General features: G+C 45.7%; 1 protein-coding gene across 4 annotated transcripts in view; it reads left to right on the top strand.

Moving 5' to 3' along the window:
• The window catches only part of KDM1B (lysine demethylase 1B), a 631,262-nt gene that overhangs the window by 517,946 nt on the left and 92,618 nt on the right, over nt 1-20,698 (top strand). For all 4 annotated transcript variants that reach the window (XM_078687981.1, XM_078687979.1, XM_078687980.1 and 1 more), the window contains one exon: nt 1,488-1,604. In XM_078687981.1, coding sequence (XP_078544107.1) covers nt 1,488-1,604 — 117 coding nt within the window. The remainder of the gene's footprint in view (nt 1-1,487; nt 1,605-20,698) is intronic.

Consider the following 20,698-nt stretch of genomic DNA (forward strand, 5'->3'; position numbering starts at 1 on the left):
AAGCTGATAAACAAGAGGATCGACCTATTACTGCGTCTTAGGGAGGCTTGGACCGGCGATGGCTTGGAGTTGGACGACGAGGATTGGCAGTCGGCCATATCCTCGCCGAAGGAGGTTGCAATTCCGGCCCGCCTTCGGTTTGTACAGCTGTTGCCTGAAGCTAGACGGTGTTTGTTGAATGTTTGGGAACCCAATGACTATGATTTGGCCAAGACTCAGTGGGTGACCCTAGGCAATATGATTGCGAAGAGGGATATCGCCCAGTTGTGGGGTTCTCAGAGGCCACCCACGGTCTTGGCCGGGAAGGAAAATATGGACTGGTGCATGTTCAGAGAGAAGACGGTGTATGTTGCGCGTGGAAAGGCCCGCAAGTGGGGCAAGATTTGGGGTCGATGGAATTCCTATCGGGGAGACATCTGCACACCTCCCCTCACGCACTTGGTGGCAGACCCTCTCTCCCCTTGACCCGACATTCCTCCTATTGTGTTGATTGGATTATCTCCAGATTCGCTATGTTCCTCTTTCCTCCCATCCTGCAATGTCACCGTTTGTATTTTGTTCTCATGCTTCCCCCCCCGCAGGACGCTTCGCCATTCAATTGATTGTACTGCCTTGTTGTTTTTCTTGTTTATGTTGTTAAAAGTTTCAATAAAAAAAATATAAAAAAATAAAAAAATATCTTAATTCTCCCAATGATACACACATTCGCGTAACCTAGATTAATCTACCAGAGCAAAGGCTGCAACTACTATTATAGCTTGCAGAGTCCTTGGTCTGGACATCTGCCAGGTAGCAACTTGAGCGTCCTTGCACACGATCACCAAACATTACTGTCTGGATGGTCAGGTCAGTCCTGATGGGCACTTTGCCCATTCAGTCCTGAAAGACTACTTGGTTTAATCTGTTTCACAGACCCACTTCTGGAGAGGTATTGCATGGGTAAGGATTCTGCGACTAGAAGTCTCTATCAGATGAACAAGTTACTACTTAGAAAAAAACGGACGTCAGCGTGCTGGGGTGGTGTTTATATAAGCACCGCTTATTTCACTTAATGCCGGCCACCGGTGCGGAGGCGAAACATTTCTCCTACCGGCATGCATGGGTCCCGCTTGAAAAATTCCGGATCCAGTCTGACACCTGTGGAATGTTCTAAGGTAAGGCATCAGCGGCTACATAGTCTCTACAATATAAGGCGTTACCAAAGGTATATATTTTGTTCATTAATGATTTCAAGCATTAACATTTCCATTTTTAAACTATTAAAAGCTAGGAAAGCCATTCACGTTGTAGCAAACTTGTTCTAACTACCAAAGCAGATTGGTGAAATGGTCTCCTATGTGAAGTGCTTTGGAACTAATAATACAAAATCTTAATAGCAGAGGACTGAACTTGAAGAGCCGTGTGTGTTTTCCAACTCCTCATTTTGTTGATTCTGCGTGTGTTTGTCCTTTTCTGTGTCACGATTCAATACATTTTTGTTTTTACAGGTTTTAGTTACTGTACCTCTGGCCTTGCTGCAAAAAGGTGTAATTCGATTTAATCCTCCTTTACCAGAGAAGAAAGTGAAGGCAATAAACAGCTTAGGGGCTGGAATCATTGAGAAGGTATGTTACTTTTATGGTTGTTAAGATAAAGTTCTTAGTTGTAGCAGAGATATATATATATATATATATATATATATATATATATATATATACACACATATATATATATATATATATATATATATATATATATATATATATATATATATATATATATTACAAAGTTTATTGTTTTTTTATTGGGTGCTTATTGTAGGGATATTTCATGAATGCTTACACCATACATTACTTAATATGCTTTTTTGACCAAATGCTTTCATTTCAGGCCATTCCTTGATTTATGTGTGAGAAAATGCAACAAAAAATATTGGAGAAAGTGGGGAAACATTAAAATACCTTTTATAAAGAATAAACCCCAGTTTTCTGTTGTTGCTTGAAACATCCATTATACCTCAGTTGTATAAATTATTAGTTCCACTATATTTATCTTGATTTTTACTTTTCATTTACTTTGTATTAAAGCATTACATTTTCACAAGCCTATTTTCTTGTGCCCAGCTGTTGATTGTCCCATGCAAATTTCAGCTTTTGTTTTCTTAAATGGTTTCCTCACATCCTTTTACTTTGAACTATCAACATTTAGAGATAAAATCATAGCCTCTCTGTGGAATCTGCAAATGGTTAAAGCGATATTTGAATCAGATTTTATTAAACCGTATAATGTGGTTGCTTGAAAACTAGATTGAACGTACCATGTTGCTCTTCATTAAGAACTGTCCAGACTGTCTTTCTTGGTCCAGTGTAAGGAGGATAGAGATGTCACACTAATGACTAAGAATAGAATTGTGTCTAGAATAGTACATGTAGAGCCCCATTAGAGCTGGAGCTCTGTCTTTTGAGGGTGAGGAAATGCAGCTTTTGCTGATCCCAAGTAGCTTGCTGTTTCATCATTTGGTGCCAGAACAACAAGCCCAGTTTACCCATATGTGGGTATACACTTGGTAAAACCACTTATGTGGCAGGTGTAATGGTACTCAGTTTATCAACCTCCAAAGATGACAAGCTGAGTCAGTCGAGCCAGAATTTAAACATGCAACCTACAACAGGCGTGACTCAGACAAACAATCATGCACCTTAACTCACTGAGACATGTTACCAACTATAGATTCACAAGTCTATTTGCATGTTTTCTCACCCAAGAATTTCTGGTCTTACATTAGTAAAACCAGAAATTCTTGGGTGAGAAAATGAATATGCATATATTAATACTTTGTTTCATGAACCCTGCAGTTGGACTCTTTGTATGGTGTTATGTATCTTCCTCTGGTCTGCAGTATTCCTATCACATCATTTTACTCAGATTCATTAGCTTATGTTAGTGTGATGTATCCTCATCAGAGCTTTTATGCTAATCAACCTTAGAAAAAACTGTCTTTTCACGTATCTGCAACGTGCTGGCAGTCTTTCTTACTTAAAAAGACGTCCCTTGTCAACCCTTTTGACTGTGCAGCCAGAGAAAGGTATCAAAAGAAGGCTTGCATGAAGTGTGTGTCTGCTAAATGGAAACCTGTGAGATTAGCCAGTGTTCTACTTCCAGAAAGGTGGAATGCAATGTTTGGAGGTTCTCTGTTTTGAACCTTATTGTGAAACCTTGAAAGAGCGAGGAAGAACGTTAAAACATGCCAAAGGCAATAATCTTAGATCAAAAAGGCACCTACTAAGACCTTTTCTAAAGTTCTTAATTCTAAGCCACCACTTGAAAGGTCTGTTGTAGAATCTTAGTCTCAAAGTACTCCTATCACCATGTCCTCTTTTTACCTGGTGTCCGAGCGCGGCTTGTGTAACCCAAAGCCAACCCTCCAATGTAAAGTCCGAAACTGCTCAGCTTTCCCTCAATGTTTGGATCACTTCTCTGGTGTCATGTAGAAACACTAATGAAGGATGGTGTTAAAAAGTCCAGCATTCAGACCAATACCCAAAATTATAATTCTCCTCGACACTCACCTTGAGCCCTAAGATTGAAGTTCTCTGTGCTTCAAAAATGTCAACATTGCTATTGACAATACTATTAAAGATAAATACTTCAGTACTGGTCAGTGGAAAATAGATTTCAAAATTCAATGCAAATACAGTCAATTGAACTGGGAAAAATGACGAGCTGAAGGAAGAAGAGAAATCAAAAGGGGATCAGAAGCACAGAAAAAATGAAGTAGCAAAGGAAAGAAAACATTTAACTATTATACGTAGTTATTTATCTCAAAATCCTATTTCTACTGAGCCATACCAGTGTAGCTTGTCTCCTGAACCCACGCTATCAGAGGAGTATATTTTATTAATCAGAAGGATTCTGGTGAATTATGACAAAGTGCAATCTAGATTCAGGCTCTTGCATTTCTGGAAGAAGACTTTACCTTTTTAAGAGCAAGATTATGACATGACATTCGTTACCATGAAGACAAATACCATTGTGAATTTTACCAGTACAAGAAAGAACATAATACCTCAGAACGTAACTCAACACAACAAAATTGATGCTAACTCTTGAGAGGCTGGCAGTGCACTTGGGGATAACCTTCTGCCTGCACCAAATGTCTCTAACATTATCATTCATAGATTCCTAGGCTTTAATCATTTGTTGCTGACAGGATGGGAATCTTCATTAGCTAACATATACTTACAGTGCACATATAAACCCAGCTAACATTCAAACAGCTGTCTACTGCTTGCAGTCTAGCCACCATATTTTGTCAACTAAACTCCAGTCAATGAGGTTTACAACCACAGAGCTTTAGTCACCTCACATGCGCACCTATTTAGATTTTCTTCCTCACGTAATTTTATTGAATCTTTGAAGCTCTGCGCACCGAACCTGCATTCTAATGGATACTTCTAACCGCAGATTTCTCACCTTTGGAATATTTCTCAGGCTCCAGACTGGATCCATAAACTTTTCATAGCAGTACTGCAGTGCACTGCTATGTGGTGCCATGCAGCTGTTTGTTCGCTTCATTCCACCGCAGAAGTGACGGATCAAAGACACATATAAGTGCTACCCCTACGCCCAATCAAGTCCTTTCTTTTCAAACTTTTCAATGAGGATCTGGAGCTCCACTTCCACCTTCTTTAGTCTTTCGATGACCTGCGAAATCCACTGTGCAGAGGAACAATGTCCCCTTTTAAAACTGCAGACTTCGAACAATGCCGGGACTGCAGAAAACAGATGTCAAGGCAATCCAGGACTGCAACTGTACATTGGTAAACACTGGAAGAAGTTAACGGCATCATGCGAGTACTGCTCTCGCTCCAAGTCAGGGGCCCAAACCTGCTCTCATTCACGAGGCTGCTCCCGCAACAAGTCTTCATCGCGGACAAAGTCCTCTGGTAAGTCAAAGTCCAAGCAGAAACATAAAAAGGCAAAGTGGGACTCTACCCCATCCCACCATTCTTGATGTAAAGAGAAGTCAAGAGGGGGGAAAGGTGCTAAATGATCTTGCTTTCGATCTCTGATTGAAGACCCTATTCTGCAGCTGATCCCTTTGCACCCTGAGTTCCCTGGGTAATCAGCAATGCAGCAGCAGGTTGAGGCCTTTAAGGAGGCCCTGATGCATATCTTTGGCACTCTTCCGGCTCCCTCTGATGTGCTTTTGGGCCACCAGGATCCATAGGGCCCTCAGCCGGATTACTGCTGGTGGATCCAATTTTAGTTCTGTGTTAAACCCTTACACCCATTATGAATTCTTCGCTGACTGTGGTACAGACTTTCACACCGGCTCTAAGACTTGTATGGGTCTCTCCTTCATTGATGTGTGTGATGGAGAAGAATCCATTGCCAATGGTGATGTCTGGGACCAATTTGACATTGACTTGACCCCTACCAAGATCATGCTCCGAATCCGCTACAGCGTAATGGGTCCCCACACTACCTGAGTCTGATTCGGTGTTTCTACAACCACAAAGGTGTCCTTAGAAGCTCCATTTCTTTTTGTTCCGATTCTGACCAGAGCTTGCCACCACTCTTGAGATGACAGTGGTGTTGATTTACTTCCCAATTATGATGATGACAGTCTTTACATGATATTTACACGAGGTCACTGGACTTGATACTTCCCCTGATACAGGGTTGAATTTGCCTTTTGGATCACCAGTGGAGATCATTGCTTCCTTTGCTGTGGTAATTCGACAAGCGACTGAGGTCCTGGACCTACACCTGCTTACTGTTGAAGTCAAGACAAACGTCCTTATGACATTTTGCACCCTGAGCCAGCCTCATAGGAGCCCTTGCTTCTGTTCACTGAGGCTTTTATGGGCACTTGGTCCTAACCTTGTTCTTACCCTCCATTAAAAAAGCATGTGGCCAGATGCCATGGATCAGCTCCTGCAGCTGCTGGGGACTCGACGTTCATTAAACATCATACTATTCCTGAGAGTCTGGTGGCCGAAGCTTCCACCAGCAATGTAACCGCACAACCCACCTGGACAGGTAGTCGAGGAGGATTAAGGAGTTGGGAGAAGGAATGTTTTCATTGAGGTCACTTAATGCTGTTTGTGAATTGGGCCTTTATACACATGCCCTCTGACACATGGCTAGCAAGATCTTGCCATCTGTGGTAAATGAAGATGCAAGGTAGCCAGTTGTACAGGTGATAACAGAATGGTGTATTCTTTAGGATAGGAGTCAGAGGTTACAGGCAGAAGATGGTAAGAAGGAATCAGCCTGTGCACTCCTCAGACATGCACTCCACCAGGCACCCATCAGCATTCTGTTACCTCACATTCACACTGGCTGAGCAGCAAGGGGCAGAAAACTAAGAGAATACATGGCATAGAAGTTAAGCTACCACACCATCAGCCCCAGAAGAAAGCCTCCTTGGATCAGACCACTCAAGATGGCAAAAATGCGACCAAATACATGATTTGTGCAGGCCTTGACAGTTAGCATCACTCTGGTGATCAATTGCTTTCTCAGATGACTTATAGGCCTCCCTTCCCTCCCACACCATTTGTGATGGCACAGTGAGACCTTAAGTTGGTCTTGACGTTTCTCATGTACACACCTTTCAAGCCAGTGCCTAGCTGTTTGTTGCATTTCTATCATTAAAGACTTTCTTCCACATTGCGGTCACTTCAACGTGTTGCCTGACTAAACGTCAGGCACTATCATTGCAATTGCCCAGCACCACCTTCTTTCTGACAAACTGGTACTGAGGACTCAGACACCTTCTTGCTGAAAGTTGTGACTCCTTTTCACAATGGGCAATCCGTCACTCTGCCATTTTTCTTTGTTCCTCCTCACACCTCATAAGAGTTGTGCGAACTCCATTTGGTTGGACCCAAAAGGCTTTCAAGCTTTTACATCTATTGTACCAACGACCATCGCTTTTTCTGGGCTTCTTGGGGATAAAGAAAGGTAAAGCGGTGTAAAAGAGAACTCTGTTGAGGTGGCTAGTCCTCTGCATTAAGATCTAATACACATTGGCCAAAAAGCGGCCTCCAGAAGGACAGAAAGCCCATTCGGCCAGGACTAAGGCTGCTTCTACTGCGTGGGCATGCGGAGTGACTGTCTTTGTCATCTGCTAGGCTCAATGTAGATACACGTTCACGAAGCACTACTGCTTTGAGAACCTGGTCCTATGTGAAGGTCATTTACTTGCTCAGTTCTACAAGATTTTTTGATCTGATTCTACTCCACAGACCCTCTTCCTTTGGGAGGTAATGCTTTGGTATCTATCCTAAAGGCGAGGAATATGTGCTTAGAAGTATCCATCAGAAGAATAAATAATTATCTTCAGAAACACTCTTTCTGCCTGCAGATTATTCACAGCCTTCTGGTCCTTCCTCCAGAGTTAAAGCATCCTCTGTGGTGCTGTCTAGGAGTATTTTGATAGCTGACTTTTGCTAGGAGGCAACCTGGTGTTTACAATATTATTTTGCCAAGCGTTATTGCTTGGTTACCCAGGCTTGGAGCAACAGCCACTTTGTGTGGGCAGCACTATCTGAATTCCTGCTTTCCTGTTATGAATGGTACTCTGCTATCGCACTGTCGAGAGAGTAAGCAATATCTTAGTTTAAAGCATTTCTATCCCTCTGTCTGCAGGGCCATATGTCATTGTGAATATATCTCACACTTGACTGGAAACTGAGGATGAGGTGATTATAGGTGCCTTGGGGACCAGTGAAAAGCAGCACCCCACCTCAACATCTTTGAAGGTCTCTCCCATCGCAGAAACATGAGGGACAGCGATCATCTTTACCTTATAGTACAGACATTCTCTGGAATAAGAGAAAGAAGCTATTCCAGTGGGATACCTACTCCATTATTGCCTTTGTTACAAACAAGAACATTCATTTTATGCTGAAGATGGGTACCAGCTGCAAGATACAACATCTCTTCTTAAGACCTGATGAACACTATGAACTGTTACTAAAAAGAAAAGCTGTACAAAAAAAGGAAATTGAATAAGCTGATATACCTGGGACACTACTGTTCAAACAAAGGTTGCTCACAGCCACCATAGCAAAGATGGAGGCTATCCGTCATGTCAAAGGGGCTGCCACAGGCAATGCAAACTTAGCTCAGGTAATTCTACTGCTCCGATGAGGCTAAAATCTGGCAGGGATTACATTCTGTGTCTGTAGGGTGGAGACACAGAGGAGGTAATCCTAAGCATCTCTAGCAATCCCTCAGGTTCTGGGCATCAAGAAAATGCTATTCTGCTGCTATGCTCAGGGCCCGAATTTCAGAAGATGGGTAAAGTGATGATTTGCCCTCTAGGCAGAGATGCTGTGGGCTAGAATTAGTATATTTTACCAGCTAGTCGGGGAACAACAGGACAGGCAATGGAGGTAGCTGCCTGAATGCAAAAGTAATCAGGAGATTTCAGCATGCAGTAATCTCCTGATTACTTTGGCATTCATGAAAAACAGACAAGAACTAGGAAGTCTATAGGCCAAGCATCTTGCTTGCTTAAACTGGCAAAACTAATAAGTCAGTTAGTGCTGCAGTCACCATGTAACAGTATCAGAACAATAGAGAAGGAGTGAGAGACACAAAAGTATGAGAAAAGAAAGCGAACAGAGTCGTGATAACTAAGACTCAATTGAGAAGTCTAGTCAAACCAAATCCAGCACAAATGATTTGTGGATAACCATCAAACAAACCAGATGATCGGTCCTATCATTTGGTCAGTCCACACTGTGACCTGGCGGGTCCTTTGATCATCTGGACCTTATGCCACACAGTCGGTATAAGTACTGGATACGGTCTGCAGTGAGAATGAACCTCCAATTGTTGGTTTGATTGTGATAGTTAGTGAAAAGTAATGAAAAGACAGTGCAACGTACAAAAAGGTGGTGAAGCTTAAAATAGGGTGATGTGTCTAAACAAACACTTTAATAGAAACCAGGCACATCCCCTAATTAAAAATTAGGAACAGCGCAAACGACAGTATGGAACAAATAACTGTCGCAATTAGGGCCAACATGTTTCTGCCTACCGGGCAAATCGTCCCATGGCTTTCATCAGGGCCACTGCTCTAAGAAAGTTGCTACTGTTAAGTATAAGTGAGAAAAGAAAAATATATATAAGTAGGAACGATACAACCTGTACCTACAGTTATATACACATCCTCCTTGTCAGTGGAAGATCAACGTGATCTAGGAAAACATATACGTGGTATTCAGTTTAATAACATACTTTTAACGTACAAGTGTGTTCTCATCCTCTCTTGTGCATAGAATCAACAGTGCTAACAGTATAAAACATTTTAATTGCTCACCCAACATGACACGGGACTGGACCTCACCTCACCTGGACCGTGCTCAGGTATCTGAGGCCCCGCACTGTGAAACAGAAAAGTGCGAACAGGGAAAGGCATCAAAACTCGATACAACATATGGAGTATAAAGATGTCTACTTTCAATCCCTGTTACATACGTCACATCTGTCCACATGTAAACTCAATAGTGGAAAGCCCACCAGGGATAAGGCTAGTACTCCGTAAATTCATGCTAACACAGCAAGTAGCTTCATACTGATCTTCTTATATGTTTGTACATTAACTGTGAGTCAGTAAAGTTAATCCAAATCTGTGTATATAGGATAAAAAGGGGATCCTGCAGATCTACACAGTGACCACCAATGTGGCAAATATCCCCAATTGGTGTGTGAACACGACCCTCTAGCATTCTCTTAGGTGCATGTTCTCTAAGAGTACACCAAAACAAGTGTTTCTGATAGATACATCTGCCGTGTGGATTCCTCACCTTGTGAATATCCCCTTGCGTCAGCAACATTCGGAAATTCTTTTTCGTAGCCTCGCGCCGACGTGGACTCTGACGTCACAGAGACACGACCTCGCTCGCGACTCCGCTGACGTCACCGACGCCTACAATAGGCCCACGCCGGCGTGATGACATCAGTTCCCTTTTTTCCGCGTCGTCGACGCTAACGGTTTCGGGATACTCTGTAGCCTTAGTACATTGTTACTTTATTTCCTCGATTCTCCATTCTCGGATATTTTTGTTCTGTTGTCATGTCGACAAAGAAGACCGGGTTTAAGCCTTGTAGAGAATGTGGGAAGATGATGTCCGTTACGGACCCTCACCAAGACGGCATCTGGTGTTTAAGTTCGGATCATGATGTTGATTGGTGTTCATCTTGTCAGAAGATGAATCCGAAGGTTCTTCGTGAAAGGGAGTCTAAGCTTCTTGTGGTCAAGCTTAAAGCGAGTAAGGTTAAAAGATCCTCGAAGCATTCGAAGAGGTCGAAGTCGAGATCCAGGTCGAGGTCTCGGGAGGCATCGGCCTCGAAGTCTTCGTCCGGTCACGCTTCCGGTTCTCACAAGAAGCATAAGAAAAGAAGACATGGATCCCGTCATCATTCTAGATCGAAGTCTCCCAAGAAGATGAGGTCGAAGGTGATTCCTCCTCAAGTGTCGGATCGAGAAGGTGAGGCTTCGCCTTCGGAGTCGATGGTCCATTCTCCGACTCCGGTTCCGGATCCGACTCCGGCTCCATCTTCGAATCCGGAGGACGCCGATGGAGTTCCTGTTGAAGAGGAGGTTTCGAATCCTGTTGGGGAAACAGATTCAAATGTACCTCGAGTTCAACCTGAGCATCCACCATTCCTGACTCCAGGTCAGGACCCTTCTGCGTTTTTAAACGCGATGTGTGGTGTTTTCTCGTGGTCGTGGTACCCCTCTGGAGCGCCTTCGGGTCCCATGGGTCCTATGGCTTTTAATTTGGGTGTTCCTCACTCATATGCTCCGGCGCCCTTCATGCCGTATATGCCGGCTCCGACTCCGCTGTGGCAGTACCAGGCTCCACCGAGGTCAACGCCGATATCGACGCCGGCTCGACCGAAGTCGACGACTCCGGTTCCGGCTTCACCGACTCCTTTGGATTCTATGCGGCAGCCTTCCAAGCCCTCGGATTCGATTCCGAAGTCGGCTCCGGCGCCGTCGAATTCGGCGTTGGATTCGGCTGCACTTCGAGTTAAGATGAGATCTCGACGAGAAGCTCAACGTCTTCTGGATGAACAGAGGGTCGATGAATCATCTTCTGAAGGGGAGGAAGGTGAGCTGGAGAGGAATTATTTTGATGACCTGGCGGATGCTAGTGGTCTCGAGTTTTCTCCGGAGTGGTCTTTGCCTTCAGGACCTGATGCTCCTTCCAGGGATGTTCAACCTTATCATGTTGTCATGAAGAAGGCAGCAGGGCTTTTGGGTTTGACTTTGCCCTCTGTCGAGTTTAAGTTGAATTTATTGACAGAGGTCCTCCATTCTCCAAGCTCGTCAGTGGAACCTTAGCTACCATTTAATGATGCCTTAAAGGATCCCATAATGGAGGTTTGGAAGAAGCCTTTTTCTGCCCCTGCAGTTTCAAAAAGTGTGGCTAGGAGGTATAGAGTGGCTCCTGAGGATCCTGCTTTCTTATCTTCTTATCCTTCCCCTGAGAGTTTGGTGATTCAGGCCGCTTGCTCTAAGAAGTCGGTTGGGGCTTTTCCGCAGGTGCCTGGCGACAAAGAAGCCAAGAAACAAGATCAAGTTGCAAAAAAGATTTTTTCTTCGGCTAGTATGGCTTTGAAGTCTTCTAACGCCACTTGCCTTATGGGAAGGTATATTCATGCTCTTATGGACTCTATACGTTCATTGGTCCCTAAGGTTCCTGAGGATAGTAGGAAAGACTTTGAAGAAGCTTTGTCTGACTCCCAGGCGGCAGCTCGTCAGGTCATCCAAAGTGGACTTGATACTATGGATTCTGTGGCAAGAATCATGGGCACGGCAGTTGCCACGAGGCGTTCAGCCTGGTTGAAGTCGTCTGATTTTTCAGCTGATGTGCAGTCTGCCTTATTGGATTTACCTTTCGATGGTGAGGGGCTTTTTGGAAAGAAAGCAGACACGGCCTTGGAGAGATTCAAGGACAGCAGGGCAACTGCTAGATCTCTTGGCCTTCAGATCAGAGGTTCTACGACCAGAAAGTTTAGAGGATTTGGCCGCTCTTCCTTTCGATCGTATAGACAAGGTCAGCAGCAGCAACAACAACAGCAGCAGCAGAATACCTTGTATAGGTCTTACAGAGGGAGACAGAGGGCACGTCCTCGAGGGCGTCAAGCCTCTTCCTCCTCCGCCTCCTCCAACCCCCCAGTCACAGAGAAGCAGCCCTAGATCCGCTATTCAGGATCATGTAGGCCCAGTGGGGGGTCGGCTTACCCACTTTCTACGAGATTGGGAATCGGTTACATCAGATCTTTGGGTTCTCAATCTCGTAGAGAATGGGTATGCCCTTCCTTTTCAGGAATTCCCTCCCAATTACCCTCCTTGTCAGGGGTATTGCTCAGAGGAACATCTGTTACTCCTCCAGGAGGAAGTCCAAACCCTATTGAGAAAAGGTGCGATAGAGGTGGTTCCAGAGCAGGAAAGGGGTCAGGGATGCTACTCCCGGTATTTCCTGATTCCCAAGAAGGATGGCAGACTTCGTCCAATACTGGATCTCAGGATCTTGAATTTTTATCTGAAACAGGAGAAATTCAAGATGCTCACCCTTGCTCAGGTTCTTCAGGCTCTGCTGGAAGAAGACTGGATGGTGTCACTCGACTTGCAGGATGTGTATTTTCATATCCCAATCCTGAAGTCGCACAGGAGGTATCTCCGTTTTACGATGGGATCGCAGCACTACCAGTTTGCGGTCCTTCCGTTTGGACTTACTACTGCACCTCGGGTCTTCACCAAGGTGATGGCAGTGGTGGCGGCGCATCTCAGAAGATCAGGGATTCCTGTATTCCCGTATCTGGACGACTGGCTGATCAAAGCCGAATCGTCAGAGGCTGTGCTTCATCATCTGCAGGAGACAACCCAGTTGTTGTACAGGTTGGGTTTTTCGATAAACGTACCCAAATCTCACCTGGTGCCCTCCCAGCGCAACCTGTTCATAGGTGCTGTACTGGACACAACTGTATGTCGTGCATTCCCTCCCCCTCAAAGGATTCGCGACATACAGGAATTGATTCCTTTATTTTACAATGGAGCGGTCGTTCCAGTCCTGAAGGTCCTTCGCCTGCTCGGTCTGATGGCTTCTTGTATTCTGTTGGTCAGCCATGCACGCTGGCACATGAGGGCGCTCCAGTGGTGCCTCCGCAGGCAGTGGTATCAGCACAACGGAGATCTCAGGGAGTATGTGAGGATCTCCAGAGAAGCTGCGGCGGATCTGATTTGGTGGAGCGTGGAAGGCAATCTGTCACAGGGAAAGCCTTTTCATCTGCCTCCATCGGTGGCCACAGTGATAACGGATGCGTCCACTCTCGGGTGGGGTGCTCATCTGGGGGACCTGGAGGTCAAGGGTCTTTGGTCTCCAGAGGAAAGGTTGCTTCACATCAACCTTCTAGAATTGCGGGCGATACGTCTGGCGCTCAAGACCTTCCTCCCTTCCCTTCGCGGTCAGTCGGTTCAGGTCCTGACGGACAACACGACCGCGATGTGGTACATCAACAAGCAGGGAGGAGTAGGGTCGCAGTGTCTCTGCAGAGAGGCTCTGCGTCTCTGGTCCTGGGTTCAGGACCATCAGATTTGTCTGATGGCAAATCATCTGGCCGGACTTCAGAACGTTCGTGCAGACGTTCTCAGTCGGCAGTTCTCTGCCGACCACGAGTGGAGGCTTCACCCGGAGGTTGTTCACGACATCTTTCAGATGTGGGGGACTCCTCGGGTGGACCTGTTCGCCACTCACGAGAATGCTCACTGCCTGTCATTCTGCAGTCTCCAGTATCCGATACAAGGAGCCTTGGGGGATGCGTTTCAGTTGAGTTGGAGAGGTCAACTCCTTTACGCGTTTCCCCCCATACCCTTGATTCCTCCAGTTCTGAGGAAGATTCGCCAAGACCGGGCCCAAGTCATATTGGTCGCCCCGGACTGGCCAAGAAGGGTGTGGTATACAGATCTTCTCCACCTCTCCTCTCACCCGCCGCTCCGTCTCCCTTTCAGGGCAGACCTCCTCTCTCAGATGGAGGGGCAGGTTCTACACCCCCACCTCCAGACATTGCACCTTCATGCCTGGAGATTGAACGGGGCAACCTGATCTCCTTTTCCCTCCCGCCTGACGTTGTGGATGTCATCTTGTCAGCCAGGCGTGACTCCACTAAGTCTATCTATTCTTATAGATGGGCTAAATTTGTCTCGTGGTGTGGGGAAAAGTCTATTGACCCTTTGAAAGCCCATTTATCTGACGTTCTCCATTTTGCCCTTTCTCTGGCTCGACAGGGTCTTGCTGTTGCCACGGTGAAAGGTTATCTTTCTGCGCTGTCAGCTTTTATCTGTTTGCCTGACCAGCCCTCTTTTTTTAAATCACCTGTAGTTTTAAGGTTTTTGAAGGGCCTCACAAATAAGTTCCCTCCTACTCCTTTTATTGTGCCTCAGTGGGACTTGAATCTTGTATTGACCTTTTTGATGGGTGCTCCCTTTGAGCCTCTCCACAAATGTCCCATGAGGCTTCTTACCCTTAAAACAGTCTTCCTCGTTGCAATAACCTCGGCAAGGAGGGTAAGTGAGCTTCAAGCTCTTTGTTCCAAGCCCCCTTTCTTGACCATTCATGCTGATCGAATGGTTCTCAGGACCAGGGCTGCTTTTCTGCCTAAGGTGGTAACTCCCTTCCATCTAGGACAGTCCATTACCCTACCTTCCTTTTATCCTCCCCCTCACCCTTCTAAGGAGGAAGAGAGACTGCACCGTCTGGACCCTTAGAGGGCGGTGTCCTTTTACTTGGACAGATCCAAGGACTTTCGTTTGGAAGATCAGCTCTTCATTGGGTTTGCTAGCTGCAAGAAAGGAAGAGCGGTCCATAAAAGAACCTTGTCGAGATGGATCGTCCTCTGCATAAAGATCTGCTACTCTTTGGCCGGTAAGGAACCACCAGAGGGTATTAGAGCACATTCTACTAGAGCAAAGTCTGCAACATCTGCTTTGTCTAGAGGTGTACCTGTTGAAGATATTTGTAGGGCGGCAACTTGGTCTTCCCTCCACACTTTCGCGAAGCATTACTGCTTGGATTCCGAAGTGAGGAGGGACGGTCATTTTGCACGTTCTGTTCTTCAGGATTTCCTGGTTTAGAAGAGTGGACACCCTCCTCCGGGAGTGGGGACTGCTGTGGGACTCTATTCACAAGGTGAGGAATCCACACGGCAGATGTATCTATCAGAAGAACAAGTTACTTACCTTCGGTAACGCTTTTTCTGGTAGATACTATATCTGCCTGTGGATTCCTCACTGACCCACCCGCCTCCCCGTTGTCCACTCTTCTATGCCAGAGTTACTGTAATGTATTGTATATATATTTTGTTGTCAGGGAATTGTTTCAATTGCTTTCCTGCATTTGCTTAACACTGTGTGTTTTGCCTTGAGTATTGTGTACTATGTATACTTGTATATTTCTACTGTCATTGGTCCGTCCGTGTGCCTCGATGGCACGGAAAAAAGGGCGGAACTGATGTCATCACGCCGGCGTGGGCCTATTGTAGGCGTCGGTGACGTCAGCGGAGTCGCGAGCGAGTTCCAATTCCGGTGGGTCCGCTCTCATACATTTGGATCCATACTATAAGTTCCATTGGGTTGGGTAACAATGGGCATCTGTACTTCAGGGGCCAAAATGCCTACGGGTGAATGTGCGCTTTACACAGTATACATGTTATGTTATTTATTGCCATTTTTCGTGTGGTCTTGCTATGATTTTCATGAAAGAGCCAAGTCTCATTTCATCTGCTCCCAGGTGGGTTTGGTCAGTCTTTACTCTCAGCTGACTGGTTCTCTTGGGAACTGTTGTAGGATTGCGGCGCAGACCCTACTCCTAGGTAGTATGGCTATGGTATCTAATTCACATATTAAGGAATCTGCGGCTAGATGTCTCTATCAGATGAACAAGTTACTTATCCTCGGTAGCGGTGTATCTGGTCGAGACATACTCTAGCTGCTAGTTCCTTAACACCCCGCCCATCCTCCCGACTCTGTGAACAATCTATGAGGTCTGGTGTTGGTAACACCATTACCCTAATTTCCTTTGCTCAGTGACCTATAGTGTTGGAGGGGTCCTCCCTTGCCACACTGGTTTTTATACTCCACTGTTCTCTGCTTTATGTTATGATGGGACTCAACATACCCACTGGCCTTGTCTCATAGGTCTTGTATCGGGTTGCCATACCATCCATTTCCCCTTGGCACATGTTCAGTGGCAAGGGAGTTGTTTTCCTCTCAAGCTGCATTATCCACAACTGCGCAGTGTTTGACGTGGCTTGTGCTTCGTTAATTTCTTGGCCTTATTCCTTAGAGTCCATTTCTGGTATTATCATACATTTCTTCCTATTTCTCTTGTTGTTGTAAAGATTTTTCATCTTTTTTGGCACACTGTGCGTTCTGCTGCAGAAAGTGTCACAGAAGAAACTGACGTCAGCGTGCCGAAGGAGACTTAACTGGCTCCACTGACATCATATCCAGAGTCAACGCCGTTGCAAAGCCATTCGGTGCTGCCCCCCCATCCCCCAGGCGCACGGAGGTACTGCTGAGTAAAGTTTCCGTACCCAGTCTTGCACCCTTTATTATGCACCTTAACTTTTTTCCCTTATCTATCTATCTACATTATTTATTTCTTGAAGTGCATGTCTTTTGAGCCTATGCACAGCTGTCCTTTGAGGTTGCTGACTCTTAAGACATTCTTCCTCATTTAATCACTCTACGATGCAAGTAGTTCAGAATACTGCAGCTCGACATGTTAGCAATCTTCCTTCAGGCTCTGCATCCGCACCCTTACTGGGAGCCATACACTGGTCAAGAAAAGAGCAGTGTTCGAGGCATGTGGGCTGCTGAATTCATATCTTAGCATAGATCGCCGCATAGTGTTGGGTCCGGATGATTGCACCTTGTTGTCCTGGAAGAGTCTTTGAAGTATCACGAGATAGGTGACTCCTCCCCTGGACTACAGTGCGCATGGGCATCGTCTCCATCCTTAGATTGTTTTTTTCCGCCATTGGGTTCGAATGTTAATCACCTACTCCAACTTCGGAACCGAAACTAAACTACTTTCTAAGGCCAAAAGGCCTTCTACTTCAACGGTATTGTTCTCGTCCGGTACTTCAACCAAACTTTCCATCTCGATCCGGTCGTCGAAGCGGGCCGTTGGGCCTTTCGACACCACGTGGGCCTGCTGTCGATGGAAAGAAGCCCGTTCAAAAGGTGCCCACAATGCCACTCCAAATTCCCGCATACTGACAAACATACAGTATGCAACAAGTGCTTATCACCGCAGCACAACGAAGAAAATTGCCCAGCGTGTGCCCAATTCCGTTCGAAGAAGACCATCCGGAATCGATGGACCGCTAGGCAATAGAGATGCAGTGACGGCACCGGAACGGAGAACATCTTCGAAGATGAACACAACCTCCCAGAAGAGGTGGACTCGGATCTAGAAATTGTCACCGTTGAGGACCAGTCGGACTCCGATGACCAGATCATGCCGGGGCAAAAAGTGAGTACCCAGCCCCCAACACCGCATATCCCAAAAGACAAGGCTCCGGTCGAAGCTTTGCCTAAAGGCCTTAGCCCAGATCGACAAGCTCCTTCAGAAGCCCCGCCTTCCGGCTCGGCTCTGAAGCCAAAACCAGGCCTTCTGATAGCCCAGGACCGACCACCACTCTCCCCAAGAAGGTCGTCGACCCCAAGAGGGTTGTCGAACCGTAGGTCGTCGAACCGAAGAAGGTCGTCGAACCAAAGGTCGTCGAACCAAGGAAGGTTGCCGAACCAAAGGTTGTCGAACAGAATAAGGTGGGCGAACGAAAGAAGGTCGTCCAACCCAAAAATGTTATCGAGCCAAAAGCTATCGAGCCAAAGAAGAGCCTCGAACAAAAACAGGTCGTCGATCCATAAAGAACAGCTGACCCAAAGAAGGCCGTCGATCCTAAAAAGAGTGTTGATCAACAAAAACAGGATCACACTACAAAGTCCGTCAAATCAAAAAAAGCCATTGACTCAAACAAAACATTGAGCCGAAAAAAGCCGTCAAGCATAAAAAACGTATCGAACCAAAAGCTCTGGTCGATCCGAAACAGGTCGTCGACCCAAAAAAGGTCGCCGAACCGAAAAAGACTGTTAAACCAACAAAGGACGTCGAACCGAAAAAGGTTACCGACCCGAAAGCAACAGCCGAGCCGAAAAAAGCTCCACAACCAAAGGCCCTCGAGCCAAAAAGTCACAAACAAGTCACTAAGCCAATAACATCGACGCAGAAGCCACTGACAGTTGAGGAAGAACTTTTCCATCCTGGTCCAGTAACTGAGGAACAACCTAAACTGTATATAGACCCTGAAACAGGACACGTTACAGTTTATCACCGGAAAAAGAGACCATTGGACACGGACACTCCTTCCCCTGTTCCTCCAAAGAAAAAAGACTTCGGGACATCTCCCTCAAGGCCTTTTACTCCTCCTCCTTTCTTTCCTAATATGCCTTTTGTGCCCTACTCTCCTACGCATTCAGATTATAATGATGGAGATAACATGGTTGAAGATCCTCAGGATAATTTTAATGAACCAGAGGATCCTGATGCACAGGATGACCAGAATGATCCATATGACCCACAACCCATCCCAGACACCTCCACATACCCTACAAAGCCATCGCCTACTGACGACACTATTGTTTTTAACCAACTGCTGGATAGGGCAGCAAAATACCACAATGTCGACATGCACACTGACCCAATAGAAGAAGATTTTCTATTTGACACTTTTCCTACTTCAGAGAAAAATGTCAGGACACTTCCTATGTTAAAAGGGGTACTAAAACACGCGCCAGACATATTCAAAGATCCAGCCAGAGCGCGTGTACTCAATGCCAGAATTGAGAAGAAATATAAGGTGGCCCCTACAGATCCTACTTATAATTAATCCCAGTTGCCTTTAGACTCACTAGTAGTAGCAAACGCTCGAAAGAGAGCTAACTCACAAACAACAGGAGATGCTCCCCCTCCTGACAAAGAGTCTAAGATATTAGAAGCCTCAGGCAAAAGAGTAGCCTCACAGGCTGCTAATTCATGGAGGATTGCGAACACACAAGCTCTACTAGCACGCTATGATAGAGCACATTACGATCAACTTGAAGGTTTACTGCAACACCTGCCAGAACCAATTAAAGCTATGGCTAACGACCTCATACAGGAAGGCAAATTTATAACTAATGCTTCCATTAAATGTGCGCTTTACGCAGCTGACACATCAGCCAGGTCCATTAATACTAGCGTATTACTACGCAGACACGCGCGGCTACACATCTCTGGTTTTAAAAACGAGGTGCAGTCCACCATCCTCAACCAACCAGTTAACCAAGACTTCCTGTTTGGCCCTGCAGTAGATACCATCTTAGACAAAATGAAAAAAGATACCGACACTGCTAAGTCTATGGGCGCACTTCAGTTTCAACAACATAGAGGTTCCTTTTGTTGCTCCTCCTACAGAGGCTCCGCAAGAGGCAACACATCACAAACTTCCTCTACATACAAAAGCAACACCCAAAGTTCCTTTAATAAAGGCTCCAATAGAGGAGGTTATAGGGGCAACAATAACAAGGGCAGAGGACGTGGCGGCAATAACACCAGAACCTCCACTGCCGCCAAACAGTGACTTCATCACACTCCCTCCAGACCATCCAACACCAGTCGGAGGCCGAATCAAACAATTCCTACCAGTCTGGAACTCCATTACCACAGACAGGTGTGTGAGACAAATTATCCAGTATGGTTATTGCCTGGAACTCACTTCTACTCCTCCCAACATACCACCCAAACACTGTCCTATGTCCAAAGAACACATCACATTGTTACAACAAGAGGTCGCGCCCATGCTACAAAAGGGAGCAATAGAACCAGTCCCTTTTCAACACCAAGGAACAGGGGTATACTCTCTATACTTCCTAATTCCCAAAAAGGATGGATCCCTCAGACCCATACTAGACCTCAGACCGCTAAATCCATACATACTCTCAGAGCATTTCCATACAACAAGTACTCCCGTTACTCCAGCAAGGCGGCAAGGCGACTTCCTTGCTACATTAGACCTCAAAGATGCATATTTTCACATACCTATACATCCAGCTCACGGGAAATACCTCAGGTTCACAATACAAGGTCAACATTATCAATTCAAAGTTCTCCCCTTCGGGGTCACTACAGCCCCAAGAGTTTTCACAAAATGTCTAGCGGTAGTAGCAGCACACCTCAGAAGGCAACACATCCACGTGTTTCCATACCTCGACGATTGGCTCATAAAGGCCAACTCGTACGCAATCACATCTACAGCCCTCCCACATATAGCAATATCTGGGAGCTACAATAGATACCTCAGTAGCAAAGGCATATCCAAATCCAGCCAGAATAGCCAACATGCAGGCTCTCATTCAAAAGTTTCAGCCACAACACTCTTTGCCAGCACGAGTGTTCATGCAACTCATAGGCATGATGGCCTCCTGCATATTCATTGTCCCTCATTCCCGACTTCAAATGCGTCCATTGCAAGAATGCCTAGCACGGCAGTGGAACCAAGCTCAAGGACAACAAAAAGACCTAGTGTTCGTAGACAGTCGCGCTTACAACTCTCTGCAGTGGTGGAACCCACAAAACCTTTACAA

The sequence above is a fragment of the Lissotriton helveticus genome, chromosome 4_1, assembly GCF_964261635.1.
Source record: "Lissotriton helveticus chromosome 4_1, aLisHel1.1, whole genome shotgun sequence".
Lineage (NCBI taxonomy): Eukaryota > Metazoa > Chordata > Amphibia > Caudata > Salamandridae > Lissotriton > Lissotriton helveticus.